The sequence below is a fragment of the Danaus plexippus genome, chromosome 28 (assembly GCF_018135715.1).
Source record: "Danaus plexippus chromosome 28, MEX_DaPlex, whole genome shotgun sequence".
Taxonomy (NCBI): domain Eukaryota; kingdom Metazoa; phylum Arthropoda; class Insecta; order Lepidoptera; family Nymphalidae; genus Danaus; species Danaus plexippus.
This window is the reverse complement of record NC_083556.1, coordinates 673,890-686,006: the sequence shown is the minus strand read 5'-3', so window position 1 is coordinate 686,006 and position 12,117 is coordinate 673,890. Positions and strand designations below refer to the sequence as shown.

The 12,117-nt window shown below is 30.7% G+C and overlaps 1 protein-coding gene across 1 annotated transcript; it reads right to left on the bottom strand.

The window, feature by feature from the left end:
• Nucleotides 1-929: 929 nt before the first annotated feature.
• Nucleotides 930-9,521, bottom strand: LOC116776414 (barH-like 1 homeobox protein). The gene is made up of 3 exons (XM_032669616.2): nucleotides 9,136-9,521; nucleotides 1,746-1,891; nucleotides 930-1,513 (listed from the first exon to the last, which is right to left on the bottom strand). Exons 1-3 carry the CDS (start codon nucleotides 9,377-9,379, stop codon nucleotides 998-1,000), a joined length of 906 nt encoding a protein of 301 aa, XP_032525507.2. The 5' UTR covers nucleotides 9,380-9,521; the 3' UTR covers nucleotides 930-997.
• Between the last annotated feature and the right edge of the window lie 2,596 nt (nucleotides 9,522-12,117).

The following is a 12,117-nucleotide window of genomic DNA, read 5'->3' as shown; positions in this document are numbered from 1 at the left end:
CTTGATTCTTTTATAATTTAATATTCAAATACTAGCTCTCTTTATTAAGATCCCATTTACATTTTACTAACTGTAAAGCAATGTATCTAATACTTTATTAGTATTGCAAATAAGTAAAATACGATTTTGTAACATTAAATATATGAATTAAATTGAAAATTTTACATGTTATAGTCGACCATATAACAGATTATTAGAAAATTTAATCTAAGTGTCAACGGGCGTCTGACGTTCACAGACTATAAAAGAAAAATTCTAGGAATAATTAAACTTGTATTCCTTTAATACAGATTAAAAATAATTAAGTCTCTGTTTATTTTCCGTACACAATCTACCAATTATGTGAAATTGTCAATTAATTATGCTGTTGATGAAAAATATACTTAATATGTGAGCTAACGGTTACTGATCATATAACATTGTACATCAGTTACAATTAAGGGACTTATAACAACTTACTTTCAAATTTATGAGTCTTATTAATTGATATTAAATAATTTAAATAAAACACAATGTGTATTATTTTATTTAGTTTAGATTTTCAGCAACGTAATTTTTAATAGGCAGCATTTCTGTGGACTTTGTTATCTTTATTTATTCCGATTTAATGCAAAATTTGACGTGGTATTTGTATTATTTGTTGAGAATTTTTTCTTTTTTATTTTAATACTAATATGACTTTTCCACGAGATTATATATATTAGTTGCTCTTAAGCTAAATTTAAATAATTTTATACACGTCAGCTTATAAATAAAGTATGTATGTCCAAATATATATTTTTTTATTACAGTGTTTACTCGATTGATTTTTCATAAGTAATTTAACGTTAAGGTTATTAGAACTTAAATATAAACCGCTTGAATTCAGATTCTTATATTATATGTCATCAATGAAAACAATCAGTTCGGAAAGTATCAGAAAAAATCGATTATTAAGAAATATATTTTATTAGGAACTATATTATTGCACTATATTTAATAATAATTTTAAACTTAACTAAATACTGAAATTCTCTTCCAATCTTCTTAAATGATCAACATTCGATTCCTGCTGACTGTGGCTTATTATATTATTCTTGTACATATCCAAACTCCTTTGTGCCGTTGCCATATTGCTGTATACCTCTCTGGGTAGAGATGGTAGGCGAGTTTGAGCGGGAACTTTGACACCTGTCAAACTGACACTCCTCTCTAATAGAACACGCTCGTTTGTATACGGCGGTGGAGGCGATAACAAAAATGGTATATCCGGCTTAGATAAACTCCTGTACACGGTTCTGTCTATCGGCGTGTGTGAAACTCCGGCGATATTGTTGAGCGATTTCGCCCATTGTTGTTGTTGAGTTGGTTGTAAACGATTGGGATAGTTGAAAATCCACAGCCTATCACCAACAAACATCGGCCTTGGGGTTATTATGCCCAAACTATTGTAATACTGCTGAGCCAATATCTCCACGTCGTTTGTATATTTACGTTTCCATTTCGTACGGCGATTTTGGAACCATATTTTAATCTGTAAAATCGTTGACACATATATCATATTAAAAAAATTTTTTTACGGCTATTTATATACATTTACAAAAATGCAATTAATAGTTTGACAAGGATTTTGATTTAAATCTTAAATCCTTTACTACGTGATTATCAGAAAATTTAATGCAAAACCACAGATTATAAATCAAATTATATGTCAAATCATTTAAACTTATACAGCCAATCTATTGAGTTTCACCTTACAACCTTACCTGTGTCTCTGTGAGTCTCAGCTGTCTCGCTAGACGTCCTCTAGCAGCTACTGAGAGGTATCTGTTCTTCTCAAATTCCGCTTCCAAACTTTTTATCTGTTGAGCACTGAAAGCGGTGCGGGCTCTCTTCCCGCGTGAACATGAACCTACAAAACGAGATGAAAAAAACGAGTTAATAGAAATAAAGTTTCAAATTATTTCAGTCCTGTTTAAAATAAGACTCGTCATCATTTTGCTGTATTGTTTTGATATAAAGATTGTTACATACAGCTAGTGCAATAAAAATATTGATGGTTCACATAATGAGATCTAAGACTTACGCGAGTATACATTTAAATGGAACTAATATTTTTGGATTACTACGTCTACATATACATTCATCTCCTCTGCCCGTGATCACGGTTGGTGGAAAGTAACCAAACGTCGGGATAAGTAGTTTTAAAAATGAGACCTAACCACCGTGCGGGTGCTTGTCCATCGCGTTGCAGGGATAGGAGCTTGCACAGGGCCTGGGACCTGCGACCCAGGTGTAGGTTTAAAGAGCCCCTATCTAACGCGTAGTAATCCGAAAATATTAGGTTCATTTAAATTTAATGATTATATAACGATTAAAAAAAAAGTACAATTGTAAGTTTTAATATTATTTTTATGTATAAATCACTTTAATCTCGTTTCATAAAAATCCATTTTTTACTTTATTGTGAAAGAAATATAAATATAATTTTAGTTCCTTTAATTATGGTAGTATACTATTACGCAAAGAAATATAGAATTTATAAATTTAATTCTATATTTGTTATGATCCACGTAACCTTTTTAATAAAACCTCTTTATGAAAAATAGTAACACTGTTATTTCCAAACGAACCTACAATATATGTTTATATTACGGTTTTAGGTTTAAAGAACTTGTTGCAAAAAAAAAAAATAGATAATAAATTTCAATATTTCCGAACGTAAACAAAACGTCTATAGACAATTATATGTAGAAAATATTTCATAGAACAATTAACATTAATTGCTCTATACAGGAAGCGTACAATAGAAGCGGACGAACACGTCCTCAGCTGACAACGATTTTCAATAAACACCTCTGGTTTTTGAGTAATTAGCGGCAATACATCAACATGTCGGGCGCCATCTTGGAACGCTAATGAGCGCGCGAAAATAAACGTCTTATAGCGTTTTAAATTGTCTCGTTTTCAGCTTCGGGTTCACGAGTTCCTGTTACAATAATTTTCTCTAATTGATCTATATTAATTGCGTCCTAATTATATATTAATTTGAAATTCATTATTAATTAATATCAATAATTTCGAATTTACACTCAATTTTAGTAATGTCTCTATTTGATTTAAGTTATAACTGCAAATCATTTTATATTATCGGTAGCACTTTACAGAAATAAATACAATAAGATATTTTACAAGTAATAATTATCATGCAAAAAATATATAGAATTTACAATCAATACAATCAATAAAAGTATAAATAATAAATTACGCACAAATAAGATATTTATATGATATAAATAAAATAAAAACTCCAAGTATACAAATACATTACACATTCGTTATACTATTAATAACGAACATTGACAAAAACATGGCCGGATCATAAAAAACTCAAACGTCTCAGCAATTAATGTAAAAATATCATCACATCACCAAACGATGTCGGTCACGCCTTTGTAATTGCCAGCGGACATTTTAAAATAACTAGAAAAATAAACTTATAAATTTAACACAATTGAAAATATAAATATATTATAAATGATATTTTTAAATCACTAATAAAGGTAATGAATTAAATGAAATAAACAATTTAGAAAAACTTCATGAATTTCCGAACGATAGTTAAATGTCATTGTGTGTATGACAGCGCCGTAAAATAATTTTACAGCTTTTTAATGAGCTGCGGCTGTGGGAAGTTCTTTTCATCTTTTTGTGATGAATAATTACTGGGGAGATATTTAACTAACAAGAGTCGGGAGGCGCGGAGATTTATCTTTTCGTAACGAATTTAGAAAATGAGACATCATTGGTATGTGTGTGTTTGTGAGCGTGTGTGAGTGTGTAAATTGTTTATTTGTCGAAGCAAACGGCTAATTTGAAGCCCGCGTCCAAACTTGCGCGGATTGAAATACTTTACAGTTGTCAGATCGTAAATAAATTAGCGATTCCATGGATTTTGCTTTTGCGTTTTACTTTTGAAATGATTTTTTTTAATCTTGATATCGGATGATAAAACAATGATGTTCTTGTAGACTGAATTATGTCTTAATTTAATACAATAAAAAACCGTCAAGTTCGAGATGTTTTTAAGGAATTTTATTTAGAAAAAATTACAGCAAATCTTTTTTTCCTTTTAGATTAGAATCAATTCCATCCACTTAAAAATAGATTTAAATCACGTCATAAAACGAGAATAAAGATTGGACGCTTCAGTTTTATAAAAAAAAAAATTACTGGAAAATTTAAGACCCATCTCATCCTACTAAACTTATCAGCCAGAACCAATAATAATTGTAAAAGTTCAAAATTAATGTTTTCGTAATTCGAAAACATTTTTAACTAAAAATATTTAAAACTATTATTCCAAATAATATGTTGGCAATGAAAAAGTAGATCAACTTTTTGTTTGATACATTCGTATTTAGTAATATCGATTAATGAGAACTTTTTTCGAAACCTTTACAGATTACACATCAACTAGAACATTATTTTCAAATATTTTATTTTTATAAAATAACTATATATGTTTCCAAACAAAGAATTACTTATATTAATGTTTAAATTTATTTCATCATTAATAATTTAAAACTTAACAATTATACGTAGCCCTTAATTGGCGCTAAAAATAAAATATGGCGTCGCTGTCATGGCGTGAACGTCAATGGGCCGGGAAGGCGATAAACCGCGTCTTTTTTATCTTTTCAAATGAATTATCGTGTCTCGTATTACAAACTCGCGTTACAGTGATTAATTTGTAACGTTAGCTTCTAAAACTAAGTTATATTTGTAATAATATAGAATCGAACCAAACGAGCGTGGAATGTGTTTTGACGTCTACTCAGCGTTTTAATTTGTTTCGTAACAGTTCCGCTGAATTCAGCCAACGTGCAATATATGTGATATTATTTTAAAACATTACTTTAAATTACATTGATTTTGTATTTATTAAATTAAAACAGTGTCAAATAAATGCATATGTATTGTTGTTTATTTTTATGACTACATTTTTCTGAATTACGTTCATAAACTATCAATGTCCCTCGGTTTTATCCGCCTGTTTATGGTTTGGGCTATCGAGATAAATTATCTATTATTTATCTTAATCAGATAATTGTTATAGTCATCATAACTGTGTGAGTACTACAAGTTCGTATCGTCAGATTAGATACGAAGCGTTTCCTGTTTGGTTAGGTAGAGAGGAGCTTGGACGGTGGAGGTAACATTTTAACGCGCGTTAGATAGGAGCCCCTTAAACCTACACCTGGATCGCAAGTCCTAGGCACGGTTGAAGCTCCTCTCCTTGAACTATGGACCCAGCACTTTCACTGTGAATACATTGAAAGCTGGGATTCGTCTCATAAATAATATAAAGTGAGATTTATGATTGACAAGCTCCCTATATAGTTTTTTTTTTATTATCGACTTGACTATAGCTGTTATCCCTAATGGCTTTGACAGCGTCACCGGGAGTAGTAAGTGTAGTAGGTAATAGTGGTATAAGTAGCATCACTGTAAATAGTTTGATGATACTTATTGGAAGCATAGACTATAAAAAGTCCGTTCCTAATAATGTTGCCGTGAATTTATAAGAAGATATTTTAATATTGTTCCCAAGTATGTTCGGAATTATTGTAATACTGACACAAATTTCACAAACATACGTTATTATATATATATATATATATATATATATATATATATATATATATTTCATGTCGTTAGCGGTTTTCGCACCGCACTCGAAATACTGTCATTCATCTGTCACTTCCATCAAGTTTTTTTATGCTATGGCTTCATTCAGACTTGAATTGTGGAAGATTTTGCCAATGGCAACATCTCTATTTAATTATAATATCTTTGAAACTTCATTGTTATTACGTAAAATATTAGACTTGTAAGAAATATTGAAAATATTATAACGATGTTTAAATGCAAAACGGGATAGCAGTTGTCCAATTATAAGATAATTATATATACAAGTATTTATTAGTTATTAAAAAAAATGAGCGTACTCCATTTAACCGGCGACCGTTACGTTTTATATTATTTACAAAATTAAAAGGGTAATTAATCCTATCACTGAAATAAACTAATTAAGTTCACTTATTTAGCAGAAATCACGATAAGGTCTTTAAACAATATACTTTAAGGACATACTTCTTGTTGAATACATTTTTTATTCTAATACACATATATCAGAGACATCTTTAAAATTAAATACTATAAAAAGAATCTTTGCTAGATCACTAATCGTATCTAATTTGAAAGAAAAAATTAAATGATTGTGGAAACAACCGGTAAGACGAGACAAATCGCTGACAAGTGCTAGTGGAGAAAAAAAAGTAAACGATTTTATGGCATTATAATGTACGATCTTTGCATTATCTTCATTAAATTGTCCGAAAGAGGAAATATTATACCAATAGAATTATATTATGCCAAAAACTGCTCAATAAAAATAACTGAATAATTTCAATACAGATGTATAAATTTTATTTTAGACATTTGAACTACATTAAAAAGAGTAACGATTTGTAACGTCACTAATTACGCTATAAATCCAAACATTAAAGCTTTGTTAACGTACAACACGGACGAGGTCACAGCTATCAGCTAGTATATATATAAAGATAATAAATTACAATCAAAATTTTAGAGGTAGTGTAATATTTTTTTTATCTTACGTCTTCATCCGCACTGGAATCGTGGAATATTCTGCCAATGTCAACGTCACCTACTGCGTGGAGGAAACACGAATAGTGTAATTTATTGAAAATTCTTTTTCACTTTTTGGTTATTCAAAATTATTTGACAAGTTTTAGTGTTTTAAATTTATTAAAATGATATTAATCTTTTATACTTATGATAACAGTTACTACAGTTGTCGAAATGTGTTATTTGAAAAGTCTATTGTGATTTGGAAAAAAATTACTTAAATTCAGCGACATTTCTGTAAGAGCGCCAAATCATATTCTTCTGTTAGATATATACTAGACAATGAATTTCCATTCGATCTTTCAGAGTAAGTTGTCATGAAACTAGGTCTTTCGGATACTACACGTTTTTTTTATTATTTATTTACATAAACCTAGCGTCGGTTTCTTTACAGCAACCGCGATCACGGACAGACGAGATGAAAGTGTCTAACGCATAGTATCCGACAAATTGAGTTTTATTTAAATGTATTCATCCGAAAATCTTGTTTATCATTAAAATTTAATTTTTTAATAATAAAATTTATTTACTAAAGTTCTCCTTATCTTTGGACGGCACACTATTTTGTTTCTCTCGATATAATTAACGTATATTTTAATATATACTACGATTCTTAAATTGTTATTATGTATTTATTATTTCTCGCACTGTTCACGAAACTTCAGTCGAAAAAACGTTATAGTTATAGTAGACTTTCAGTATGTTTACTACAAGTTTTCAATGTCAAAAACAGAGAGTTTATCATTCATTAATCATCACACTTGATAGTATTAACGTAGGTATGTGATTGAAAAACTTAAAACTGTCTGTGGCTAGTTTCGCTATGGAACTCGTGGTAAGGATACAGATCTTTCATAATTTGATATAAAATAACATTTTGTTATATCTATATAAAAAGTAACTCTACTGTCTGTTGGTGTAAAATTAAACAAAAACGTTTTATGATGCCTATATCCAAGAGGTAATTTTTGAATTTTTATCTGTCTGTTCCCGCTCATCTCTGAAACGTCTGGGAAGATTTTGATGGGATGTTCCTTTACATATAGATAAAGTTATAAAAAGAAACGTAGGCAATTTTTTAACTGACTTCAAAAACGAGGAAATTCTTAATTGGACTTTGTTTCGCTGTTACTCCTTCATATGAAGGCTTATCTTCTAAATTATTTCTAATCGAAAGATCACGCCCCTGAGATGTTTCTGAAATCTTATAAAGATGATAACGCGTATCTCAGAGGGGATTAATTTGCGGGCAAAGCCGCAGACAACAGATCTATATTAATAATAATACAAACATAAAGCAGGTTACGTAACCAAAAAGGTTTTACAGTTTGTAAAATATGTAACTTTTAAGATCATCATCGTCGCAAGAGTCTTTGCAGACTCGTCGTGGTCATCACGTGTCAGTGATCCGTATACATGATGACTTTCGTGGGAAGATAGTTGCAGTGGTTTCCCCTTGCCTTCTGCACCAGCACTCTTTTGGGGGCTATTTAGACCCCAAGGCTTGGTGCAGCCTAACTTTTAAGACACAAAACTTAAAAAAGACTACTCAGTTATTGTGTAGTTTCATAAAAATCTTTTAAATATTTATTGCACTCGGTACAATTGGGAGCGAGAGGTATAACAACTAATCTCTATACGATCTACTAAAAGACTTGGGCCTGTCGAGAACTACCATCAATTCATTCTTGGAACGTACTTCGAAGGCAGCCCTGGTAGGTTCGTTTCAAATTTGGTTAGGTAGAGAAAGGAGCTTGGACGGTGGAGGTGAGCGTTTAACGCGTAAGATAGGGGCGCCTTAAACCTACCCCTGGGTCGCAAGTCCCAGGCACTGTTAAAGCTCCTCTCCCTGCAACGCGAAAGACCCGGCACCCGCACGGTGAATCCATGGAATGTTGAGAAGTTTCGTCTCTAAGCAACACAACATCCGTACCTACATTTTAATATGTACCCTACTTACGTTTATATAACATTAATTTTTATTTTCTAATGTATTTATAAAAAAAAATACTTTAATAGTATATTTTAATATATATATATAATATATTAAATTTCAATAATATTAAATCGAGTGACAAAACACATAGACAATTTAATTCTCTCCATAATTTGCTAAACCACAATATGATTTTATCCGGTACTGTCTGTTATTGCTATCAAAAAGTATATTATTATATACAGATAACACTATAAGAAAATTACAAAATTTAATATCAATTAACAAAAAAATTTAAATCATCTGTTATACGCTGAATTTCTATAAAGAATTACTAATAAATGTTTTGTTAAACAAAAGGTTAATGAAAGTTTGTATTCGAAATAAGTTACATAGATGGTAAGATGGAAGACATATTGAGAATTGTATATATGTATATATTTTCACGTGCCATATATATGTATATAGTCATGTAGACAACTTCCAAAAAGATAAACTTAAAATACCTGTCTGATAATCCGCTCTAGCATCAGCAAACTCCTGGACGTCCATCGTAGAAGTCTCCACATCCAATTGTTCCGACCCACTGCTCTCATCGTCATAATTTTCTTTGAACACATTGAAATCTGAATCGGATGTCCCAACACTATTCTTCTTGTCCGCCAGCAAACTGTCTATAGAAAACGGTAATTTGTCGATTTTGTCAACCTTAATCTCATCAGCTTCAATCATTTCCGGTTTAACTTCCATAGCCGTCGATAAAGATGATGTCTTATACCGAATCCCGCGACGAGCCCGCCAAGACTGCCATCGGTAGGAGTTTTGAACTTTTTCTCCAACTGTTTTACAAACACGCTATAATTTAAACTAATTCTCGGCCTAACGACGCGTTTTTGTCAAATCGAATAACAGTAGACTGGCTCCGGTTAAACGCTATTTCAAGAAACTCAATGAACACTTTTATTAAACACTCCTATTCCCTTGGCATAGAATTCAAAATGCCTCGGATATTTATCACCGATCGTAATGAAGACGAAACATCGACAAATGGGCGTATATTTGGATGACAATCTCATACGCCGCATTTAAGATGACTCCAAACGATTTGGATATTTAGGTCGATCGGATTAGAAGTGATTTTGGATCGCAGCGTCTTAAACGATGCAAATAGCTCTTAAAGCAACGACGGGAGATATAATTAGGTCTTCGCCAATGAGATCCGAGAAGGCGTGGTGGGTATGCGCAGGAGATTGTCGCTCGGAACATCAAATTGGAATTTATTTAAGGAGCATGATATATGCGAGAGGCCATTAATTGTGATAATTATATTGTTAGTTAGTTTAATTGGACGCGTCACGTGGTAGAGTTTAGTTTAGAGGGCTCCTTTAAGTGCCGTTTAGAGTAATTGCTAGTGATTTTGATTTGTGTCACATTAAATGCGGCTGTCGGTTCATTGTTCGCGTTGTTGGTATGTAACAGTTTTATAATTTAATTGTCCTATATATCACACGGCTCTTTGTTGTCAAATCGAGTGTTCTAAATTTTTTTTGCTTTAATAGGTACGCTAGATTTTATTTAGTTCCTATGTATGTTGTTGAATGTTAACATAAATTAATATAGTAAATATTCGGTATTAACTGCTGATGGCAATCGTTATAAAAAAGCAATTTCTTGTGAAAGCATAAAAATATTTCTTTAAATAAATAAACAGCAATAAATTACTTGTAAAAATATTGATGCCCTTTCCTAAGTCCGACACATTTTGTCATAATTAAGCCGCTGTATGGCGCTTATTTTTTTTGTGAAACTTTTTTTTTTGGAAATTGATGGGTTCATTCTGTATCCAATACAGTCAAGCGTGAAACTTATTTAGAAATATATATTATATTAATAATATTTTAAACGACAACGTGAATTTTAATATATATATAAAAAAAAAATTAAAATTACTAGTCGATTCTTAGTAAAAATTGTATCCTTAAGGAAATGGTATTCGTTATTTATTTATGACAGTCATTAAGAATTAATTACGAATATTGTTTAGAATTATGATAATTAATTTAAATCTTACTAAGATTTTTATTATCGTATTAAAATAACAGTTAATAATATTGGTACATATACGAGCTATTTCATAAATACTAGTTGACAGTTGACACTCGACAAATGAAAATTGATATTTAACTGAAATAATCTATAATAATAATTAAATAAACGCCTTTATTTCATTCGACAAACTCCTTCGTATTTCCTCCCCACAGTACTCAAGATTATAATTTATCCAATAAATAAAAACATTGAAATTGGCTGAATATTGATTCCAGTGCGAATGAAGTCATAGGAACAAAAAAAAACGTAAATTTAAATTAATTTTCTATAAAAGTTATGTATGGTTTGAAAAAAAAATGGATTTAATTGCCTAATTTATAAAAGTTAAAAACTGACAAGTCTTCAAAGAAAAAATAAAAATAAATAACAATAAAATATTAAAACACAGTTACAAGTCAGATAATTTTAAACCTTGTCTCATTAAATTGTATTCTTCAACACAGCACGGTTCTATTTCAAACGTACCCTAACGATTAGGTACGAACGAATTCCGTTTCCGCATATTTTACAAAGATCGCCAACTTTGAACCGTCAAATGGTTTCGGTATGGCAATACTTTACACGTGGAATATTTTTTTTTTTTTGTTTCTAATTAGCTGTCCGCTGTTCGGTGTTCCGCCTCAACTATTTCTTACCGCGTTTGGATGCGTTCAGAAATTTTTGTTTTATATTTAATGCGTTCAATAAGGTTTTATAATTTTTTATTAATCACAAATTTAATATTAAAATGTTTGATCATTGTTCTATTTCTTTGTACTTTTTGTACTACGTATTTCTAGATGCCGCTTGCATCGTTAAAAACCTTAATTTTATTACTATTGAATTTAGTGATATGTGAAATATGTATCTGTATATATTATATACTGTGTTAAATGATTTTAATTCAACAAATGACTGTCAATTATCGCTCGTAAGTTTAAGCGTGGCGTGTTGTAGTAAACACCTACCAATTTTGCAATATATGTATTAAATTAAAAACGTATTAAAGTATAAAGGATATAAATACTTTAGGCTCAATGAAACTAGTATTATTCGGATTTACTACGCGGATTTTATTATTTAACACCTCGTTGGCCCGTGATCACGGTTGCTGCAAAGTAACCGAAACGTCAGGATTATGTAGTTTTTAAATAATAAAATCCGCGTAGTATATCCGAATAATACTAGTTTCATTTAAATGAATACTCGCGAAAATCTTAGATCTCATTACTTTAAGCTCAGTTCTATTAAGTTCAAAATATATCTCTTCCATCTCCACCGCAATCAAAATAGAAGGTGACAACACTTATACGTTCACAAATAATTTCAACTGTTTAACGGTTATGAAAGAGGTTTTAAGTAAAAATAAACTAATAATTTAAACAGAGGGCAGAAGATGT